Below are 23,778 nucleotides of genomic sequence, written 5' to 3'. Positions count from 1 at the left end.
CCCCTAATGGAGTTTCTATGGCTTTAAAATAAAGACGCTTGGCATAGATGGTACCAGGCATTCTGATGATTTTTTTTTTAATTTGGTAAAATACCCATTAACCTAAAATTTACCATTTTAGTAATTTTTAAGTGTCCAGTTCAGTTGTGTTAAGCAAATTCACTGCGTTGTGTGACCAGTATCCAGAACTCTTTTATCATCTTGCAAAACTTAATACCCCTTAAACAAAGATTCCCCATTTCCCTCCCCAGCCCTCCAGCACCTGGCAACCACCATTCTACTTTTGGGCTCTATGAGATTGACTACTCTTGGTAATTCATAAAATTGGAATCAAATAATATTTGACTTTTTTTGAGAGTGGTTTCATTTAACATAATGTCCTCGAGGCCCATCTATGTTGTAGCATGTATCAAGAGTTCCCTTCCTTTATAAGGCTGAATATCCCATTGCTTGGCTATATGTATCATTTATTCATTCACTGATGGATACTTGGCTTGCTTCCACCTTCTGGTTATTATGACTAATGCTAGTATGAATATGGGAATAAAAAAAATCTCTTTGAGATATTCCACCTTCAACTCTTTTGAGTATATACTCAAAAATAAAATTGTTGGCTTATATGGCTTAATTCTTTTTAATTTTTTGAGAAACCTCCATATTGTTTTCCATATCAGCTGTACCATTTTATATCCCCATCAACAGTGCAGAGGGTTACAATTTCTCCACATCCTTACCAACAGCAATTTTCTGTTTTCTTGATAACCATCCTGACGGGTGTGAGGTGGTATGTCATGGTTTTGTGTTTATTTAAAGAGTGAATTTATCCACAAAATGGATAAATGAAGAAAACGCTTAACTGATTGGGTTTTCCAAAGATTCCAGTCATAAAATATATCCCCTTTCATACATTTTCTATGTTGTGGCCAATGCTCGCATTTATTAATGAAACACAAGATAGAAGAGGCCAAGGAACATTAATCTCAGTACTTTTTTATTGTATGTTTGATGTATTTAGAGACAGTTCCAAGGGCAAGCACTGGATGGGAAAGTTATCTGGTTTGTAGATACTTGTACAAAAGGCTATTAAGACGACACAGTCAGTTCCCACTGCAGGAAACAGAAAGGTTCTCCTTTTTTATTATTCCCTGCCCCTAGCGCTTTTCAGCTCGCACATTTAACTTCTCACAACAGGACCGCAAACATATACATATTCATCCCCACGAGAAATCCGCATGTGACATCTTGGGATGTTTGGATTCAATCAGATAAAGCACGTTTGACACAAACCACAGGAGAGGAGCTGGGACTTAAGACCATGTGGAATGAAAGGCCACGACTACAGGCAAGCAAAGGCAGTGCTGGGCTGCGTGACCCGCCGCCCGGCCCTCCCCCGGCCCCTCCCCTCCCTCCCGGGGAAAGCTCAGCTGAAGACCTTCCCCAGAAACGCCTGGACTACCCCTCAGTCAAGAATGCAGTCAGTGGTTTCTCAACAGATACACTGGCCCCATCTGGCTTTCCTGCTGGGCTGGGCAGAACTTTGTAACAACCGGACCCATAGCGGGGAGCAAAGGAGTTTGCCTCCTTGATAATTATTTTTTACACCTAATAAATCCATCCAAAAGTGAAGGAACTTCACTGCTAATATCTAATAGGCACAGACTTGCTCTGTTAGCTTATAAGAATGACTCTTTCTAATAATAACACTGTCTTATGTTACTGGGCACTAAAGAATCACCGTAATTTCAAGTATGTCCTTCTTCTACCTAAAATTCCAAACCATCTCCAAGGATGAAGGAGTACTATTTCTGCTTTGCTAATTTACTTTTACTGCAGCTTCTGCTCCTCCTCAGAGTGAGTGGTAAATCCCATCTACTGCCAAGACTAACTAGCTTATGTGTGGTTACGGGGCGTGAGAACAGGGGAGAGAGTCTGTCCTTCAAGGCCACGTCTTCCTTCTGCACAAGGCGTGCACAGTCCCCTCCCGTCCCCCAGATCGTAATGGATACACAAATGGTATTTTAGGAAGCTATTTACACACTGACCTCTAAACATTAATTTTCATAGTTCACCTTGCATATTTTCATTTTCCCCATACTGCCTTTAGAAAATCAATCCCTGGTCAAGAAATTATCCACGTAATGATAAGCATTTTTCAAAAACAGAGTCTGTTAGGAGCATTTAAAAACAAACATTCCCCCCGAGCAAGTGTCCTCAAAATCCAACAGCATATTTCAAACTGTTACTGTTGCTAGAAGTGAACATCCACATCAGCAGATTCTTTGCTCTCTTCTTGTCTTTCCCCACGCATCCCAATGCACAAAGAATCTCTCCACTGCTATTATTCAAGCTTTAACTGTACACTTCTGTACAAGTCTAATAAAAGCATCCCAGCCTCTTTAACTTCTGCCATGAAAGGGCTGCCCCGCCCTCTAGTGGTAAGACAGTGGCATCACAATTGTGATAATAGCGGTAACCCACACACCTCTTAGCTATAGTTGGCCTTTTTCTGGGTTACTGGACTAAGGTCAATGTCCTTAACAGAAGTGGTCATTGTTGTTTCCCACTGCACAGTGGCTGGGTAATGGCATGAGGCTGGCGGGGTAATCCGTGACCTTTGCTTGGCCCATAATAATGAAAGCTGGGCCTCTGGGTAATTTATTCTCACTAGACTTCTTTTGCTCAAACCCCTAATCACCTTGGGTATCTCAGACATACCACGTCTGAGGAACTGTTTCTATGACAGGGGAAGGGGAGACCAGGTGGTACAATTTTGTAGTGGCTTTTTGCATCATCTTGCTTTAAAGAACCACTCAGCAGGTGGGCTTGGGAGGGGATGAGGTGCCTGTGTCATCCTCAAGGCTTGCCCTTCCCCACTCAGCAGCTGTAGACGCTCTCAGAATGGCCATGCCACCTAAGAGGAGACCCTAAGCTCTCACTGAAAGCTCAGGCCAAACCCGGACAAAATTCAGCAACCACAAGCCGCTGGGAACAGTCACTTAATTTTTTCAGCTCAAATATTGCTCCCATGTCTCATCACTCACAGTGATTTTATATACAGAATTTTCAAAACTTCTGGGCAAAAAAACTCACAGTGCTCTTATGCCTACACTCTTAGAGGGGAGCTAGTAGAAAAAAAGATTTGTTCCAGTAACACCTGTGACCCTGTGTCTACGTCTGTGTCTGGGGCCCAATTCCTCTCCAGCTCTCATGGCATATGATACATTGCAGCTAGAAAAGGAGTCTAACTGGAAGTCATTTCTGACTCCTGACACTCATAGTATTTCCATTTGCAAATACCTATCACCAGTGAAGGTGACTGGGCCCAGACGGTACAGGTCAGGCTGGAGAAATGAAGCCGCAGCCCTCCCACCCATTGCTATATTAACATGCACACCTCTCCTCCTCATCGCCGCCTCTGTCCATGTCAAGAGTGGCTGAGAGTTTCAATAGCTGGAGGTAAGACCCTGCCACCACCACCTGCCCACTTCAGCTACTAGCCTGAAAGTGGCTACCTGGCCATGTGGGGCGCGAAGAACAAAGGGAAAGATCAGGGCAAGCCAGGTGCTTTCTCCACAGCTTTGTGGGCTGTGACAGGGTTGGGCAGGAAGGGCGGGGGTGGCACTGTCCCCTGGAGCGAAATGCTTCTCCATCCATCTGTCGCCTTCCTGCCCTCTGTCTTCCTATGCTGAGCCCATCTGGTCTTCTTCGCATGCTCTCCTGAGCTCTGCTGGTAAGTTAGATCCTTCATGCGCCCACAACATGGGAAACAAATCAGTTTAATTAAAGTCTCTGCTGAGATAATGGGGTGGCTGCTCAGATTCCAGCTACTTTAACTAGAATCTAAACAGCCAAAAGTTTCTCCTTTTCCTTCCCTCATTAGCTGAGAAATTTGCAGCTTTGTGGGGTGGAACTCTGCCACAGGGCCATTTAATTAATTCTAAACTAGATGGCAGTAACTAGGCCCAGAATCATTTCAAGACACAAGCGCATCTGCGCAGCGGGTGAGCAGCAGAACAGCCCCTCGCCTTGTAGGAGAGCCACGCCCGGATCAGGAGTGTTACCTGTGCAGCCGCCCCGGAATCCCTACGGGGGTGGGGGCGGGGTGGGGCAGGTTCCAGCTCACAGAGCAGGTGGAAGCCGTCTGTGTGGATCCACCGCACACGACCACCACCGCACACGACCACCGTGCACAGGCTCTTTCGGATCAAGAGAATCCGGACGGAGCTGTGCCTGAAGCCAGCGGGGGGCCCCCTTCCTTCCTTCCCACTTTTGCATCTCAGAAGACACAGCTGGGGGCATTCCACGCTACTGGCCTGCAACTCAGTGGAAGCCTCCCTCCGGCACACACATAGAAGGCTCAGGGCCAGACAAACGCCTTTTGTTGACCTGAAAGAAACCGCTACTCAAAGAGTAAGACCAAGAGATTTTGCCTTTCCTGCAAACTCGGCGCCAAGGAGCCTGTCTTTCACGGCTTTGATGGACTCTAGTCCTCCCATGAAAAGGCTAATGTGTCCATTGTCACTGAAATACAATAATAGCAGCTTAAAATCCACAGTCAGTCATATGATCGGACAACAGGCAAGGGGATACACATTACACTGCAGAAGGAGGGGATCTACGCTGCAGAAGGGGGCGGCGTTGTGAGGTTCAAGGCAGAACACAAGGGGACAGTGTGACTTTGACACATCTGAACTTTCTCATTTTACTCGGGCAGGAGAGTGGTTTGTTTTGCTGGTAATTTAGTAAGGTGGGAAATTTTAAATAAGAAGGGGAAAGGGAACGCTTACTTCACTTAAAGAACTTAATCTCCGTGTCCACACAGTCATAGAAGAGATCCCCCACTTCGGCGGGGTCCAGGGGGTCACTGCTGGTCAGGATTTCCTCCATGGCTTCCAGGCCTTGCTTCTCTAGTTCCAGCATTGTCTTCCTCAGCTTCTGACCTTGCTCCTGAGAAGGACAAAAAGAGTGGGGGCCACTGCAGAGGATGCTGGAAGCCCCCTGAGGGCCCATCCCCACTCCATTCAGTGCGGGACGGCCACAGGGTGCTTCTAAAGTCCCAATGTGGTGATGTCACTGCTCCGCCTAGAATACTTACAGAGTTCCCACTGCATTCAGGATGCAATCCAGACTCCTGAGTGACAGTGGAAAAGGCCCTGTGCAGTCCATAGGCTTCTGCTTGTCACCTCCTGCCTTGCCTCCTGCATCTCCTTTCTCTGCAGCCAGACTGAATTAGCTGCCTTCCTCCAACCCATGATACTCCTCCTCACCACTGCACAGGCCACCCTGCTCCCTGCCTACACCTGGTCAGCTCGTGCCCACCTTCAGAATGCCCTTCCTCTGGGCTCCCCCATCCAATGCCTTTCCTTCTGCCATGGCTGTTCTCTTCCTGTCTTGTGATGGTCTGTCTACTCGCCTGTGTCCCAGTTAGACCACAATCACCCAGGGAGTAAGAACTAGGTGGATCTCTACGTTCCTCCGTGGGACAGAGGAGACACTGTCAACAATGACTTTTGAATGAACAAATGGATCCATGAATGGCATGTCTATCCCCAATTTACTTTTTCTTCTGAAGGGGTGACATCTCTCCTTCCAAGTGAGAGTCACTCATTCGCAGTGGATGACAGTGAGAAGCTTTCGTTTGTCCAGTTAGTCCCAGAACAGAGAAACAGATGTCACCATTCATCCACCATCTCCCAGTGCTGCCTTAACTCAAACCAATGGTCATTTTCAAATTTCAAAGTCCACCCAGCCTCATCTATCTCATCTCTTGGAAATTTTGTGTAGGATGCCTCAGAACACTCAGGCCTTCCTACCCCTGCCTTCATTTGCCAAATAACCAGAAACCTGCGCATCAGGGAGTGACATTTTCCCCCTACTCAGGTTAACTGTCATCCACCTAAAACATGCACCATCAGAAAGCAGGGCAGGCAGCCCTGGACAGAGCTCCACGCAGTGCAGGGGCAGCATTCCAGTTCCGGGGACACATCTGGCAGGTAGGACAAATATCAAGGAACTGTGTGACTTTTACATGTCAGAACAGTCATTTCTGGGGCACAGAAGAGCAAGTTCTAGAAAGAGTGAGACTACTCTTCTCGGAGATGCTTTCTGAACTCACTTGGATTTACTGTTGATGTTGTCCTTCTTTATAGCCTTTTTAGAAAGTCCACTATACCAGATGGAAGAGAATAAGCTTACCCAGTCCATGCAAAATGTGTGCACCAATTCCCTATAAGATGTCCCTCTTTTCAAGACAAAATGGAACTTTACAAGTTGTTAAATAAATGCTTGGGAAGCAGATAAGCATCTAACAACTACGTTCCTTCCTTCTTTGTCAGCGAAATAGAAGCCTGGAGGGACTTCCCTGGTGGTCCAGTGGTTGAGAATCCCCCTCCCAATGCAGGGGACGCAGGTTCAATCCCTGGTCAGGGAACTAAGATCCCGCATGTCATGGGGCAATAAGCCCGTGTGCCCCAACAACTGAGCCTGCACTCTAGAGCCCACATTCCACAGCCAGAGAGAAAAGTGCGATGAAGACCCAGCACAGCCAAAATTGTTTAAAAAATATATAGGCTTCGATTTTACTTGAAAGCCTATCACTAACAGCAGCTATGGGCATATATTGAATATCTCTCTTGTTTGAATTTATGTAACTTTAGTAACCAAAGTTTTGGGTGGAGGAGGGAGGGTTGCACTTTGAAGAATAACTTTTAAAACTGACAATTAATTTTAAAACTTTTTACATGAAAAAAATATACAAAATTTAAAATTTACCATTTTAACCATTTTTAAGCATACAGTTCATGGCATAAATACATTCACACTGATGAAACCATCACCACCAACCATCTCCAGGGATTTTTTTGAAGAATCACTTTAAAAAAAAAAAACAACAAAACTATGATTCCATCTTTAAAGTGCTGCCATAATACAACTTTTTATCTCCAAAAGTATACAAAGAATTTCTGACTGCAGAAAACCAGTTCTCCCAACTAGTACTGCACATTTCTGTTATTCCCAAGTGGACAGTAAGTAAAAGAGGGATATTCTTAGGCCACTGCATTTTGAATAACATCAAAAGTGGAGGCTTGCTTTCACCGGGTTTTGAGAGGCTGGCTGGAACAATTACCACTAGCATTCTAGCGAGGGCCTCGGGAGCCTGGGTTTCTGGAAGCAGACTAGCTGGAGAGGAGGAGAATGATGAGCTTGTTATCCGCTTTCCAATCTCCTTCCTGGTGACCTCACCTGCTCCCAGGGCCCCCAGCCAGGCTCACCTCGTCACTCTCCAGGACGGCACGGGCCCACTCGTGTGCCTTGTACAGCTCATGCCGGCGGTCTGGCTTCTCCTGGAACCGAGGCTCCTTTTTGGCTGGGTCATCGTCCCCAAAACAGGGAGACTGTGCTTTGGGGACTAGTTTTACATCATCAACAAAGATGAAAGGCTTGAATATGGACCTGGAGAGAAAGGAGAGTGCTTCAGCCAAACCACGTTCAGGGCGTGAGGACAGCAAACATTCCCGGGGTCAGTTCCTGGTGGGTGGTGGGCGGGTGCCTCCTGAGAGAGAGAGTGCCAACTGCATATTTTAGTGACTGTTTTAATAAAACTAACTGCCGATTATAAGTTGCAAAGTGTTCTATTTACAGTGAGGAGACATCAACACAGACTAGCTTTGTTCTGGGAAGGCCATTTGAGAGCTCCTTTCACAGTTCCATGAACACACACATGGGGCTTTGAGCAAAGGGCATAATGGGCCACCGATCTGAGTTAGTCTTTCGCCACCATGGTCCACAGAAAGAGGCCCCCTGGAAAGGCAGGGTCTGAGATCACATCTTTATTTCTTTTAGGTTCTACCTTATTTGAAAATGTTTGGAATATCTCTGACAGACCCAAGGAGGGCACAGATGAAGACGGATGACCAAAACAGAATCCCAGGGGCCCCAGAGAGGGCACGCCATAGAGAACAGACGTCTGGTTGTGTGAGAGGGCAGCCGAGGGCATAGTAGGCGGCTGAAGCAAGACCTCTTTGATTCGGCTCTTTTGGCACAAGGGGTGTAACTCAGGGGAAACGGCTCTGCATGCGAGTGCCCATGTGTGTGTGCACATGTATGCGTGTATATACCTGCATACCTGGGCACAGAGCAACACACCCCTCCAGATGTGCACACACCCTGAAACAGCCGGGTATCTAAGAAACTGCATCTTGGGACTCTAGGCCGACGGGGTCTGTGGCGACCGCAGCTGCCTACAACAGCAGGGAGACAGCTTTCCTCTCCCGGCTCTGCACCCACCAAGAACACAGCTGGATCAAAACAGCGTTCTGGGGGAGCACAGGCACCTCTGGGCCCCGAGGGTGGCCTGTTTTCAATCACACCACGGGGGCACCTGCAATAACAGTCGGAGAGAATGAGACATACCCACACCCAGGTGTATGGCTCCATTGGGGTTATTCTCTGTCCTCCTAACTTAGTGCACCTTGACCCACTCTGTGCCTCCAAGGGGTGAGAAGTGAGCTGGGAAGTTGAATCCCCGAGCCCCGAGGTCCCCGGGCTAGAGGCAGCCAAAGCAGCTTTCCCAGTGTGCCACACATTTTCACATACACCACCACCTGCAAAGCACTGGGAACCCGTGACCCTTGCACCTGAACTGTGTCCTTGGACTTGAGCATCAGTATCACCCTCAGGCCCCGTCCTGCTGACCAGACCTGCTTGTTAAGGTCCCCAGGGGACAGATGACATCCAAGTCTGAGGAGCAGGACCAGAGACAAGAGTAACCAGCAGCGACCCCTCACATTAGTTCCCTGAGGTTATCAAGGGACAAGGACTCAGGTGAGATAAAGACCCTGATCACAGCACGAAAGATACTTAAGCTCATCTTAATTTCATTTGAATACTGAAAGCAGTTGCACCCTAAGCTTGTGAAGTGGGTGAAATGAGTTTAGTCGCTCAGTTGTATCCGACTCTTTGTGACCCCATGGATCGTATCCTGCCAGGCTCCTCTGTCCATGGGATTCTCCAGGCAAGAAGTTGCAATGCCCTTCTCCAGGGAATCTTCCTGACCCAGGGATCGAACCCGAGTCTTCTGCATGGCAGGCAGATTCTTTACCATTGAGCCACCAGGGTGGCTACCAGGTGAAGCGGGTGGGACTGGTCAAGTTCTCTTCTCTGCAGGTGATGCCAACACACACAGGAAACGGGCTCTGTCCACCAAAAAGTGTGAGGCATAGGCACATGGGCTGGACCTAATTCCACAAGGCCAAGTCCTCCCAAAATCCTTCCCTCCCTGAGATACCAGGAGCCACCTTACACAGAGGTAACACTCACTACCACTTGCTACTGCCTCCTGAAAATGCAGCACTTCTCTTTCCTCCTCCTGAATGTCAAGTGGGTGAGTGTTCAAAGTGGAAGGAAATAATGCAAAATTTTAAAATGTCTACAAAATTTTGATCCCATAGAGTTGAATTCTCCAACTGGTCATTTGGTTGAGGGCATTTTGAGGGTTTACTGGAAGAGGGTAATGAATGGGGAGGGATAGAAGAGGCGGTGATAAGGCAGAGTCCAGCAGAGAGACATTCAGAACTAACTGCCTCCGGGCCCCTCTGGTCTCAGACAACACAGCAGCCTCAGAGCAGGAAAGCATCCTACCCTTCGGGGCCTGACAGCCCTCGGGGTTTCCTGAAAACTCAGTGCGCATACACCGTCTTCTAGCAGAAGGGAAGCCTCCTGCAGCCTCCTTGGCCTGCACTGAGATCCCTTGAGAGACCCTGCAGCCCAGAGCCTGCATAGTTCACACCTCTTCCCTAGGCCTGGCATTGCACAGACAGGGGTCAGAGCCAGGGCTCCTGTGGGCTTCAGCTTGGACTTGGTGGTGAGGCTGGGGCAGGCTCAACCATGGCGAGGCAGAGGATCGGCAGTGTCCAGCAGAGCTGCCGAGCCTGGGCTGCTGAGGAGACCCCTTGGGACAGGGGCCCTTCACACTGGCCCCAGGCCACACAGACGGTGCTCATTTCTGTATCCCTGTATGGGGACTGTATATCTCCCGAACTGAACCTCTCTTTTCCACCTCTCAAAAGTCCCAGTGAGAGTAATGTTTCATAGGCAAGCCCATCATTTAATTTTTGGAACTCTGTGCTTTACTTACAATGTGCTCAGGACCATCCTGAAACTGGCCCCACGGGGAGAACCATGGCACCGGGTCCTCCTGAGCAACTGTCCAGGTCTGCCTGCCTCACCACAGCAGGGCAGGGAACTAGGCTGGACTCCGAATGCGGGTCTGCGTCCCAGCTTGACCTCTGACCAGCTGTGGGGCCCATCATTTTTCCTCTCTGTCTCTCAATGGGCTAAAATGATCTCTCCCTTTCAGATGCTAAAGCTATTGTGCTATTTCTCTTTCTATGTCATGAGGTTTATGAATCTGTGTTTTCAAGAAGCTCATGGTAAGCACAGTTGTGGTTTTCTGCACCCAATACACAAGGTAAGAGCAGAGTTAAAAAAAAAAAAGTCAAAACCCTCTGACTGATGGAACCTCAAGCCGGTCCACATTCATTGGCATGTGGAGGTTAGTGAGAGAGTGTCTGGTGGCATTTGTTAAGACAGGAGGGACTATATGTTTATCCCTCCCTCCATCCATTTTAACTTTAAAAATAAGTAAGTTAATAATATGATGAGGTTTCTATAATATTCTAAAGCAGCCAAAGTCCTCCAAGAACTTTTTTTCCAAAGTCTGTAAGGAACTCAGCATCCTCAGCTGCTAAAAACATGAAGTATATATTCGTCAGGTGGTTATGCTCACTTGGTTGTGTCAACTCTTTGCGACCCCATGGACTGTAGCCCGCCAGGCTCCTCTGTCCACGGGATTTTCGAGGTAAGAATACAGGAGTGGGTTGCCATTTCCTCCTCCAGGGGATATTTCTGACCCAAAGACTGAACCTGTGTCCCCTGCACTGGCAGCTGGATTATTTTACCATCAAATGGTTAAAGGGAGATTCTTTTTTGAGACTGAATAAATAAAATTATTGCCATAATAAACTGCAATAATATACCAGAATGTGGGAATCATCTATAATTCCATCCTGATCACTTATGTCTATAGATCCAGGAAAGGGCAACCTGGAAAACTCAGTGGTTTCCAAATGTTTTGATTTCTTACCAAACATTACAGAAAATCACATTAAAAATCCAAGTAGGTGAGAACATACTCTGACATTTTCCCAAAAGTGAACCTCAGATGGTAGCTTCTTAAATGCCACTTGAATGAATGTATGTTCAGAGAGATGAAATGACTTGATTAAGGCCATATATCCAGCCAGCGGCAAAGCTGAACTGCCTGTGGGTCATGACCACCCCTCCCAGCACACCCAGCCAGGGTGGGGCCCAGTTCATCACTCATATCGAGCACCCCAAGAGCGGTTCATGACTGACTCTGACACAGAACTCTAGTATGACTGGCCAGCTCACATTTCTTACTTCAAACATGGCTGTGTTCTTACCGATGATGCAGAAACTCCCAGAGTGATGGGCTTAACTTCTGCCCCAGAGTCCCCAGTGGATCTGCTCACACAAAAACAGCAGCACAAAGGCCCCTGCTTGGATGAATCTGCTAAACTTTAAACCGATCCGATATGGGCCTGGAAGAACCAGTTTCCCTCAATTGCATGTGTCCCTCTGAATGGTTCATCCATGGGTCATCCCAGCTGGGCTGTGAATCACTTAAATCACATAACTAAAGCCACATCTGGCTGACAGCAGAACCTACCTGTGAAGGGCGTTTTCATTTAGAGGGAAAGAAAACTAATACTTCTGGAGCCTGGGACACCCTTTGGGCTGGATCCAGATACCCTGGGAGGTTTTCAAAAGTCAAAACCATGGGGTGGGAGGAGGAAAAAGATACTGTTGGGAGAGTTAGGAATGAAATCAAAGGGCTATTTTAAGCAAGGTCCTCAGCTGGGTATCGTCCATGCAGGCTGCAGCCCTGTATTTACATAAACCACAGTGTCTATAACATTATCTCCAATAATGAAAAGGTTCCACTTGTCTCTGACATTTTAATTAACCAGATGAGACAGTCTCAATTGATGCAATGTAGACTCTCAAGCCTAGTACCTGGGAGAAGAGGAAGCAAACACCACACACACACACACACACACACACAGACACAGACACACACACACACACACACACACACACACACACACACACACACACACACACACACACACACACACACACACACACACACACACACACACACACACACACACACACACACACACCCTGTATCCCTTGCATCTCTCCAGTTCCCTGCCATAAAGTGGGTCAAAGACCCTCTTTTCCTAGAATTTCCTCCCTATTTTCTGTTTTCCAGGCTGAATTACATGGCCTAATGCAATTAAAGGAATGGGTTGGGAAATAGCCATCTAATATTTAAAATGGAAACACTTTTAAATCTTTCCTCCACTTGGTTTATCCTCCTGTATCTTGAATATTTGTGTGTTTTCTCAGATGTGAGAGCTTCTAAGTAGTGGAAGCAATAAGCCCTAATTCATAGTGTCTGCTGATTTCCACAGTATAAACACACTCACTGGGGCCCTTTTCAAGCTACCCGTGTGACATTACTGAACACAGGGTTGGGAAGACATGACATCATCAGCTCTCACAAACTCCAGCACAGCAATGGAACTTGGAAATTACAGTGTCTCAAAATGCAAAGCTACCTCTCTGCTCTTTCCCTTCCCAATCTTTCATACCGATGAAGCTTTAACAGATACTGCCTTCCACGAAGCAAATGGTTAGAACTGGTATACTAAAGCCAATCAGTGTCACTATATGGATGATCGAGGCACCAGCTGACTCATCAGAATATATCACATGATGGAATTTGCCTACTCAATAAAATTAAAGTTCTTCTGCATCTCCCTCTATCTCTGAAATTCTGGCTTTTGTATCTGCCTCCAACTCTCAAACTTACATAATACCTGGTACAAATCAGGAGGGAGAGAGAGGGGGGAAGGAGGAAGAAAAAAGGGGACTATGAGAACAAGCTATTTTGAGAAAAGGATCTATAATTAATATAGTGAGCAAAGAGCCAAGAAGTGCTGAAGCGGACAGAACAACAGTAAGATCATGTCCTTTGGTTTCTAACATTAATTGGGAGGATAAATAACAGTCTTCTTTGATCATAATCTTCTGCAAGGCCACTGCTCTGAAACTATTTCCTGCAAACATCTCTCTAATGTTTTTAGCATTAGCAGAAGCCGGCTAAAATTTCCCTAATTTTATTACCTAAAATCCAAGAGTAGGTAATTATGCTTCCTGCTGACAAAATACAAAATGGTGAGGATATCCAATTACAAAGAAACATTGAAATGTTGAATAGAAGAAAAAAAACGAAGACAGTTCTATAGTCACAGTAGGCAATGTAGTTCATTTAACCGTAGATAATAAAAATGAATGTCTTCCAGGAAGCCCTTAATAGCCTTTAAGGTCTGCTCAATTAATTTAACCACGAATAATTTTCTTTTAAAATTACTTGAAATTTTCACTTTTAGATATTAAAAAGCTATTTTTCAGCACATTTTTAGAATTGCATTGGGCTGTGTCCTATAGCCTAGGAAACAGAATTACTTTATCTTCACGTCCTGGCACCACAAAGCTCTCTCTTCTAAGCACAGCTGGAGCAGGTGTCTGAGATGTCAGGAACCAAGGGGGCCGTTGTGGTCACTCTTCAGTTCAACCTGCTCCTTCAAAGGCTCCTGTTCCCTGAAGAACAATGTCTAAAGACCTTGACAGGATGTTCCAGACAGACTCTGAAAGACAACACGTATCCCTGTGGGCCAGCACAGAGTGCTCACAAAAGCCACCAGCAAGCAAGGTCAGCATCCACAAGGGAGAGGAAGGACACCAGGGAGAGGAAGGACAAGCCCCAGATCTGATAGACCGAAAAGGGGGTGGGAGTGGGGTCACAGAACCAGGCATTCCTAACTGGGAGATAAAATCAAGAGAAAGAAGCCAGAGTCAAACAAGAGGCGTGTCCTGAGAGGCTGCCTGGAATACCGGTGAGTGGGTGAGGCTCCTGGTTAGAGGCCAGCAGAGGGCCCATGCTGGGCTCGGGAGGTACTGGGGGAGTGGGGAGAGGGGTGGAAACTCAAACTACAAAAGGATGCACAGCCGCAAGGGGTGCCATGCTGGCTCATGCCTCTGGGCCTCTGCACCTGCTGTTCCCTCCCACCCAGAATGTCATTCCCGCTCTCAGCACCTAAGAAGCCCCTCCTCTCACGACACCAGTGCTCAGGAGTTCTTCCTCTGCGGAGTTTCGCCTTCACTGTCGCCTCTGTGCCACCTCTTATCCTGTAAACAGTTAGTCTCTAGCATGCAATAAGCATAATATTAGGTACGCAGCAGGTGCCTAACAAGTGCTTATTCAATGAATAAACAAGTGAATGAAAAGCTAAGGATAGTTTACGCAGGATTTAATAGGTCCTGCTAGAAAGATCTACCTTTATTGGGACAGTGAGGCCAAAGGGCGGGAGGAGAAGGGGACGACAGAGGATGAGATGGCTGGATGGCATCACCAACTCGATGGACGTGAGTTTGAGTAAACTCCAGGAGTTGGTGATGGACAGGGGGGCCTGGCGTGCTATGATTCATGGGGTCGCAAAGAGTCGGACACGACTGAGCGACTGAACTGAACTGAGGCCAAGGAGTCAGGAAAGGTACTTGGCTTCTCCCCTGAGTCATCTAAGACACAGCTCCTAGCTGGGCACTGCCATTGTCTGTATTCCTGAAACAATGAGGGGAGAGTAAGTATTTCCAGCTGGAAAAGGAATGAAATCAAACAGCTACAGATTCCCTTGTAGCAGAGTCAAAGGTTTGACACCCAGTACTCAAATGATGATGGTTTTCAGCCAATGGAACACGTGAAAAATATCAGAGATCGTACTGGAATGGACAGTCTTCTAGAGCCCTCCAGGCTCTGAGGAATCAGACTTACTGGACAGACTCCTAAGCCCACCTTAAAATTCCTGACACAAAAGGTTTGGGTCAAGACATCTGTATTTTTCAAAAACTCCCCTCAAGTGATTCTGACCATTTAGAAGTCACGATGGTTGTGCCTAAGTTACCAATGGCATGATCTTGGTGTGCAGGACTGAAAGTTACTGAGAAGGGCTGCTGCTTGCCAGGTAGACCAGAGATAGTCTAAAATAATAGCTAAACCTGTTATGCATTTACTTGGATTATCTCATTTAATCCTCCCAACAAGCACATAAAAGTATGGTCTGGGATTGTGCCCATTGTATAGGACAGACAAGCTTAGAGAGGTTAAGGGACTTAGCGGCTATTAATACTAAGTGATAGAGGTGGAATTCAACTTCAGGTGGTTTATTCTAGAGGCCACAAGCCCTTTGCTGAAGTGTGTGGGCAGGAAGCAATGCCCTAAAACACAAGGTCTTAGAGAAGAGGCCAGTGCCCTTGAAGTGGCTGCAATGTGCCTTGTCTCTGGGCCATTTTTTCCTGTAACTCAAAGCAACTGGTGCTTCTGATCAATCCTGAGCTTTCCTGTATCTCTTCTGTCTCACTGAGTTTTATTTATCTTTGCAGCCCTCATATACAGCACAATGCCTGGCCCATGATATATATTAATAAATGTTTGTTGCATTTACAACAATTTGATTCCATGATTGTGATGAGCACGACATGATAGAAGCCAAGAACTCCCCTTTCTCACAGCCCTTGTACTGCACTGGCCATGGCGATACTGAAAAATGTGACTGTACATATAGGGAAGGGCAGGAGCTCAGGATGTGAGTACTGGGCGAGCTCTCAAGGGAAGCACACACTTGCTGGCTGTGTGACTATGTCTCAGACAAACCTGGAAGGATCTGGGGTCCCAGTGAAGTAGTGGATGCCTGGTGAGCTTCTGTTCTGAGGCAGGACAGACACGGCACTGGCTGTGGTGAGGAAAGACTCAGAATCTACGCAGACTCCACTGCCTTTGTCCCGCAGGACATCAATCATAGTCTGCACAGTGATGCTTTCTGTAAAGAAAAAAGAGAGGAAGGAAGCAAGCTGCTAACCAAAATCAATTAGTTATTTCCCTTTTGAGTTAACAGAACCCCTGAAATTACAGCTGGGAACAGAACCGCCCTACTTTAGGTGTGGTCACAGGATAGATCTTGACCAATGAGAGGTAAGCAGAAATGATGTGTGCAACTCGCCCGTCACATCCACAGAAAGGAAGGCTAGCCCTTCACTCTTTTCCCTCCTTTCCTGCTGGCTGGGAGATGCCATTGAGTGGGCCACAAAAGAAAGTCACACGTTGAGGTAAAATAACCCACTCACCCTGGACTATCTATATACATCTAGACTGTGGAAGAGAAATAAAGCTGCATTTTTAAAGCCACATTATTTTGGGGTCTTTTTGTTATAGCACTAAGCAATTACTCAACTAATAGAATATGCAACAGAATGATATTCATAAGAAAGTACACAACCTATGCAGAGCACCAAGCGAGCTCTCTGGTATAATCCTGCTGGTTAGAGTCAATATTATATCTAGGGAATGACCCTTCTACAGTGAAAAATATACACAGAGAAGTCTTTCAAATATTGAGAACCATGAGGACTATTGGCTCTGACTTCAGATAAACAGACTAACAAAACTTTCACTACATAGGATTCTGGTTCTTCACTTTCTCCCTCTGTTGGTAATTCATTAAAATGGTATCTTTTCAATCTGTACTCACAAAGATCAAATCAAAGCAACACATGAGGAAAAAGTAACTTAAACTTCACTACCACAACTCATATCCTCTTTGTAAATCTCCATGGATAACACATTGCACCTAAAAATATTAACGGCAAGTCCCTGAGTTCTTCAACTATCCAGGGTTCAAACTTCCTCCCTGTCTCAAAAATGAATCTGTTGATTTAAACCAGGATCTGACAGGTTGATAATGTCTCTTAAAACTCTTAATCACTGTCTCTCATTCCCCCACCCCTTGCATTTTATTTGCTGGGCCATTTCTCCTGAGTCTCCCACACTCTGAACTTTGTAAGATGCACTTTGCCGATGGTGTTATTAATGTTCTTCTCTATCCTCTGAATTTCTGGCAAACTAGTAGTTAGATCCAGAAGCTGCATCAGGTCTACGTTGGATATTTTTGGCAGGACTACTTTACAATTGGTATTATATATTATACTTTTACCAAGTTAGATTTTTTCCAATTAAAATCTTGTAGTTTTTTATGAGAGTCTCATTTTTAAATAGCACTTTCTTACTTTTCTACTCAGAATATATTAATTAAGTTCTACAGCAAAAGTCCTAAAGTGTTCTTCTAGATTAAGAGTCAGCGAACTTTTTCTTTAAGAACCAGACAGGAAATAGTTTAGCCTTATGGGGCCTGTAAGGCTTCCCAGATGACTCAGTGGTAAAGAATCTGTCTGCCAATGAAGGAGACTCATGAGACGCGTGTTCAATCTCTTGGTCAGAAAGATCCCCTGGAAGAGGAAATGGTAACCCACTCCAGTATTCTTGCCTAGAGAATCCCATGGACAGAGGAGCCTGGCGGGCTACAGTCCATGGGTTGCAAAGAGTTGGACACGACTGAGCACACACACACATACACACAGAGACACAGGCCCTATAATCTCTGCTGGACTTGTTGCAACTGCTCAACTCTGCCACATAGTACGGAAGCAGTCATAAACAACAGGAAAATAAACAGGGATGGCTGTGTTCCAGTGAAATTTTATTTACAAAACAGGCATCCATCAACAGGTCATAATTTACCAACTCCTATTCTAAATCACCAAAGGCTTGACTTACAAAACACATGTCTCACCAGCAAATTTAAAATGTGGCCATTGTGGTTTACAGGGAAGGGTTTTCCACTCAGGCACAAAAGTAACAAGCTACCAGTCACCACATTTACCTAAAAATAGATTCTGGCTAAGTGAATATCCGGGTGGAAAATAGAGGGCTCATGAAAGGAATTCAACAATTTGACCCAACAAGTGTTCATGGAACAAAGGGCCATAACAGGCATCACAAGGGGATCCTAAGGTGAATAAAAGATAAGACCCCTGATGTCAAGACTCAGCAGGCTAATGAAAATAGGAAAATATACGGAGGAGATAAGTCAAATGTACAAATGCTGAGGTATAAGCAAGGCTGCACTGTTACAAAGACAAGCATAGTGACATCAGCATTTCAGGGAGAAATGGGAGCAGGAAACGTCCGTGGATAAAAAAGCATCATGTAAAAATAAATGCAAGTTGTGGTCATATGACTGCACAGCAAGGACTTTAGCACAAGTCAGTTTCCACATACAGGACAAGGTCTGTTCTCCACTTTGCCTCTTTGCTTATTCGCCTAAGTTCAAACAAGGTCTCTGAAATAGCTGCAAGACAAACGGTATGAGACGGAGAACTGTAAGGAACACCCCAACTCACCTTCTTGCTTTTCTAAGGTGTCTTTGCCTGAACAGCAGGTTAGATGGTCATCAGCTGGAGAAAAAACTTCAGAGAAATTAAACTCATCCTCTCCCGTCCACCAACCTTGACTCTGAGCATAACTCCTGAGTTCCGGATGCTCTGCATCGATTTTAGTCGTGAGCGAAAGCTGATTGCAAATGCACTTGACTCCCTCTGTAAAGAGTACAAAGTCCAGTTATTTAGAAATAGACTTATAAAGACTTTATCAAGAAATGGACATTACAGGGCAGCTCTCCCCGGCAACCTGACTCTAACTATATGGAGGAATCAATTCCATTTCTGAAGAGAGAAACGCAAGGTCCTTGGTCTTCTTTTAAGATCTCCTAGAAGGTTTGAGCAGCCCTGACATATTTTATCACGTTTTTAATGAGTGAGTCACTTGACCTGACAAACTAAACCCCAGGCATTTACTACCCATGAGAAAAGTGAAAGGTTCTTTGAAAGAGGCTCTGTGCTGCTAACAGGACTCACAAATGTTGCAGCTCCAGACATTCTTCCTCACCAGGTTAGTCTTGCTTAACTACCACCCTGTGCTCAAATCTATGTATACATTAAAAAAATTTTTTTTAATATGGTACTTCTTCATTCAGATTTTTTTCAGGCCCCAACAGTTAGAAAAAGACAGTGGCCCTGATAATGAATTATTTATTTATTTAGGCCCCACTGTGCGGCTTGTAGGATCTTAGTAACCTAACCAGGGATTGAACCCAGGTACCTGGCAATGACAGAATGGAGTCCTAACCACTGGACCACCACGGAATTCCCGATAATGAATTGTTTTAAAATAATGGAATGTCCGTGCCAATATGTGTCTATCTGGGTGCCCAGAAATGAGGAGCACATTAGAGCCTGCAGATGTAGCACTGAGAGAATCTGTAAGTCCAGGCACTGTGGCCTTAGCTCTTCCTGTCCTTGAAACTCCTCACCAGCCACCCCCACTCACCTGTGATTTTCTCCGCAGCCCAGTACTTCCCTACAGTCTCCAGCACCCAGGCCTCCTCACGGTCCACGATCAGATACGCACTTTGGAAGCTGTGGCAGGAGTTTGCATCTTCATAGTAATTCCCACCCTGTCCATGTTCTTCCAACAAGGCGACAATGACGTCTAAGGCTTCTTTAGCTGTTGCCCCTCTCTCTAAACCAAGCCTGAAGTAAGAAGACCAGAAGCACACCTCTGTCATTTCACACCACCTCATTATTAGCACAGGCATCAAAGGTTGGGCCCGAGCTGAGTTATGAAGAATGCCGACATGCATAACTATGTGAAATACTCAGGCCCATACACAAACAGATAAAGAGCACTTGAACTCACAATACACATTACACATCCCATTCAAAATCATGGAGGCATTTCTGTCTTTGGTCATGCCCTTTCCACAGTCAGGAGCCCAGTGGCTTCCTTCTCTTGAAAGGAAGCTTAGCCACTTTCCTTTTTCTCTTTTCTAACTCTGACTCCCCTGAAGCTAGCCAGCTGAGTAGAAGACCTTAACAAGTCAACCGCTCTGTGGCTTGTTGCCCCTCCTGCCTCTGGGCAAAAGGAAACCTCTGCCCAGTCCAGCCCTGACCTCTATGATTCTACACCAGGTATTTGGGTTAGTACCAGAAGTGCTCTATAGCCAGCCACTGTCCTCTGTGAAGATAATTCACCCACCACCTCCTTAGGAATGGGTGGTTGGTTAGGACAAGATCAGTCCTTTTTCTACATAGTTCTCCTCCTACCTAACAGCCCCCCTCCACTGGTGTGACTTACAGCTTCAGTCATTCAAAAGGACAAACTTCTTCCAAAGTGAAACAGCCATCTCCTCCCAGCCCTCCCAATGAAGAGACTCCTTAAAGAGGCCGCAGAGACCGCCCTCTACGTAACTTGAGCCTGCGTGCTTGCATGCTAAGTCACTTTAGTCTGACTCTGTGTGACCCTATGGACTGTAGCCCCCCAGACTCCTCTGTCCATGGGATTCTCCAGGCAAGAATGCTGGAGTGGGGTGCCATTCCCTCCTCCAGGGGATCTTCCCGATACAGGGATAGAACCCCCATCTCTTATGTCTCCTGCATTGGCAGGCGGGTTCTTTACCACTAGCGCCACCTGGGAAGCCATGTAACTTGAGCAAGTTATATCATATATTTGAACTTCAGTTTTATGTCACCAGTAAAATAAGCACCTACCTCACCGAGTACTAGGAGGATGGATTTTATGAGACAATGAACATGAAAATACATGGCGCTGGCACCCGGGACCAAGTAGGTGATCATTAAGTTTTCAGACATAGCAGACTGTGGCAGAAAAACAAGTGACTCAGAGATAAAGGGACCTCATTTCTAATTCTGCTTCTGTTATCCACCTGGAGTAACCTTTTCAAACCTTGACTGTCTTGTCTGTAAAGTGAAAAACAGTACTGTTTCCCTCTCAGGCTGATTTGAAAGAGAATGGCACGTAATGGGTGCTCAGTAAATTTCTATTTATTCCTCTCTTCATTCAAATTGTAACTTTGGTGACAGAAGCATGGAGTCTCAAAACAGAGGCAATGGAGCCCTCCTAAGATGGCAGCAGAGGCCAGTTCTGGGAGAGTTTTCAACTTGAGATGCAATTACCATTAAAACTCACCCAGCTTGATTCTTCCTGAAGGGACACTGCACTGTGCTGCCAGGGAGACGAAGAGATAACGCGACTCCATGATCCGGATTTATCTTTGCAACAGGCTTATTTTCAGAGATAATTATATACCAATTCATTTGGCATTTCTCAATTTAAGCTTATTTAGGAAGCCTTGATGACAAGGCAATGCTTTGAGAAGTTGAAGCCTTAGGGGAGTCATATAAGAAAAAATTCACTAGAAGATGAAGTAGTGGACTCTTCTTCTGTTGGTCTGTGCCATCTTCTCCAAAAAGGAGCAGAGGAGATAAACACCTCATCTCAAAGGTCCAGAGCAAACAAGTGTGCTGCCAAGTACCTCTCACAGCCAAGAGCTGGCCACACAGGAGGGCCCTTCCTGCTTTTCACAGGTCCCTGGTAAATCCTGGTCATTCTAGGCAGAATGCACCCAAAGCCTCTGCAGGGCCCCACTTACCCGGGCAAACAAGCTCTGGGAGGAGCCTGTGAACACCCAGCCAGGGACAACAAGGTCACCTTCGGCAGCTGTGACTTCTCTTTCACAATTTTCTTTTAAAAATTTAAAAAACAAAAATTTTTTTTGAAGTGGACTATTTTTAAAGTCTTTGTTGAATTTGTTACAGTATTCCTTTTGCTTTTTGTTTTTTTTTGGCCCCCAAAGCATGTGGGATCATAGCTCCCTAACCGGGGATGGAACCATGGCCCCTGCACTGGAAGGCAAAGTCCTAACCACTGGACCACCAGGAAGTCCCTCTTTTGCAGTTTCTAACTTACTCTCCTCCTGCTCTGCCCATTTGCATCCCACACTGACTTTGGTGCCTTCTGCAGTGTCTGCAGGAGGGCCTCTGCACTCATCCACAGACATGATTCTGATTGAACCCCTCGTACCAGGACCATGGGAAAAAGATCACTGTTTGTCCCACCCGACCATTCCCAGGTGGCCTCCGTGCCATGGGCCGAGAATAGGACCACTGCCAAGGCTGTGGATGACAGAGGGTCACATCCTCTCCACCTGAGATCCAGAGGTATACCAGGCTGCGGGGATCCAGGCCACAAGTCACCCACCATCAAGAGGTCTATTTTAAAGCCTTTCCCAACATTTCCCCTCCGAGATGAGGCGCATTCATGTGATGCCAAATGAGAAGAGGGACTTTTTGGTCTCCACGCCTACTTTCACTTTGGCTGCTACACCTTATTCATGGGCTTGACTGGAGCAGGAAAAGGAATGAAATTAACTGTGCCAGCAGTTAATTATCAATCAACTGTTAGAGTTTCGCTCTGACATCTACCTTCAGCATAACTCAAATCCTTCAGAAATCTGTGCCTGGTCAGGTTATTCTGGGTCTTGGAGTTAGATGCTCCCAAATTCAGATCCTTATTTTTTATGGAAAATTCTGGAAGAAATGCCTATTTGGGGTCAATGACTTTCTCACCGATATGTCGAGCTCACTGTGCCCTTTCTGGAAAGGTGAACACAGCTCACCAAGGAAGATGAACACCCTCCACACTCCCTGCTGCAAGCTCCATGTTTGGGAACACTGCTCGCTTATCTTCCACTGATTAGGAAAACCCCTGTGCCACTGTATCCCAATTAAGGTGAAACACGGGGCTTCCCAGGGGGCACAGTGGTGAAGAAGCCACCTGGCAACGAGGGAGACTCAAGAGTTGAGGGTTCCATTCCTGGGTCAGGAAGATCCCCTGGCGTAGGAGATGGCGATCCGCTCCAGTATCCTTACCTGGGAAATTCCATGGACAGAGGAGCCTGGCGGGCGACAGTCCATGGGGTTGCAAAGAGTCCGACACGACTGAGCACACACATGCAAGTTATAATTAGATTTCCTGTAAACATGTAATTCACTGCCCTAGAGAAAGTCATAAAAATAAGTCAACCCCCCCCCCCTTTTAGGAATGAACCTATACGGATGCAGATGCAAATAACCTTTCTTATTCCCCACAAATCAAGGGGCCTGCAAGGCCTCTCTTGGTTCACTGTTTTTTTGTTATCAAAAGATTCCCAGCTTCCAGCCAGAGGGATGAAAGCAGGAGGGGGAAAAGTCGATGTTAACGGCTGCACTGATTTAGAAGAAAGGTGTGTGAAACCTTTTGACTGGCCTCCATCTGGAGATAAGTAACCTGCACTCTAGTACAGAGGCAGCCTCCCTGAGGGGCCAGGCACCCTACGCCAGGCTCTGTGGAAGCTTCAGGCAAGTCCCTTAATCTCCCTAAGCCTCAGTTTCCCGTCTACCAAACAGAAGTAGCCATACCCACTTCACTAGATTGTGGTGAGAGTTAAATGAAATATTCTCTGCAAAACACATTACACAACAGTGTTTGGGAAATAGTAACTCTTATTTCCACAGGTTCTTTCCACCTACAGACATTGGTTAGTGTGTGGGCTCAGTTGCTCAGTAGTATCCAACTCTCTGCAACTCCAAGGACTGTAGCCTGCCAGGCTCCTCTATCCAGGGGATTCTCCAGGCAATAATGGGGTGGGTTGTCATTTCCTACTCCAGAGGATCCTCCCGACCCAGAAATCAAACCTGTGTCTCCTGCATTGGCAGGCGGATTCTTTACACTGCTCCACCTAAGAAGAGCAGAACCGACACTGGCTGAATCCCCTTTCAAATAATAAACTTTGTACCTGTTTTACAGTTTTTGTCAGGAAGATCCCCTAGAGGAGGAAA

General features: G+C 46.1%; 1 protein-coding gene across 3 annotated transcripts in view; it reads right to left on the bottom strand.

Moving 5' to 3' along the window:
* Window positions 1-969: 969 nt before the first annotated feature.
* The window catches only part of SCRN1 (secernin 1), a 62,453-nt gene continuing 39,644 nt past the window's right edge, over window positions 970-23,778 (bottom strand). For all 3 annotated transcript variants that reach the window (XM_043871647.1, XM_043871646.1, XM_043871648.1), the window contains exons 4-8: window positions 19,430-19,632; window positions 18,445-18,639; window positions 15,863-16,028; window positions 7,272-7,452; window positions 970-4,947 (exon numbers count right to left, since the gene is read on the bottom strand). In XM_043871647.1, coding sequence (XP_043727582.1) covers window positions 4,789-4,947; window positions 7,272-7,452; window positions 15,863-16,028; window positions 18,445-18,639; window positions 19,430-19,632 — 904 coding nt within the window. In that variant the 3' untranslated portion in view covers window positions 970-4,788. The remainder of the gene's footprint in view (window positions 4,948-7,271; window positions 7,453-15,862; window positions 16,029-18,444; window positions 18,640-19,429; window positions 19,633-23,778) is intronic.

The sequence above is a fragment of the Cervus elaphus genome, chromosome 18, assembly GCF_910594005.1.
Source record: "Cervus elaphus chromosome 18, mCerEla1.1, whole genome shotgun sequence".
In the NCBI taxonomy this organism is placed as follows: domain Eukaryota; kingdom Metazoa; phylum Chordata; class Mammalia; order Artiodactyla; family Cervidae; genus Cervus; species Cervus elaphus.
The sequence above is the reverse complement of the archived record's forward strand: the minus strand, read 5'-3'. Positions and strand labels throughout refer to the sequence as shown.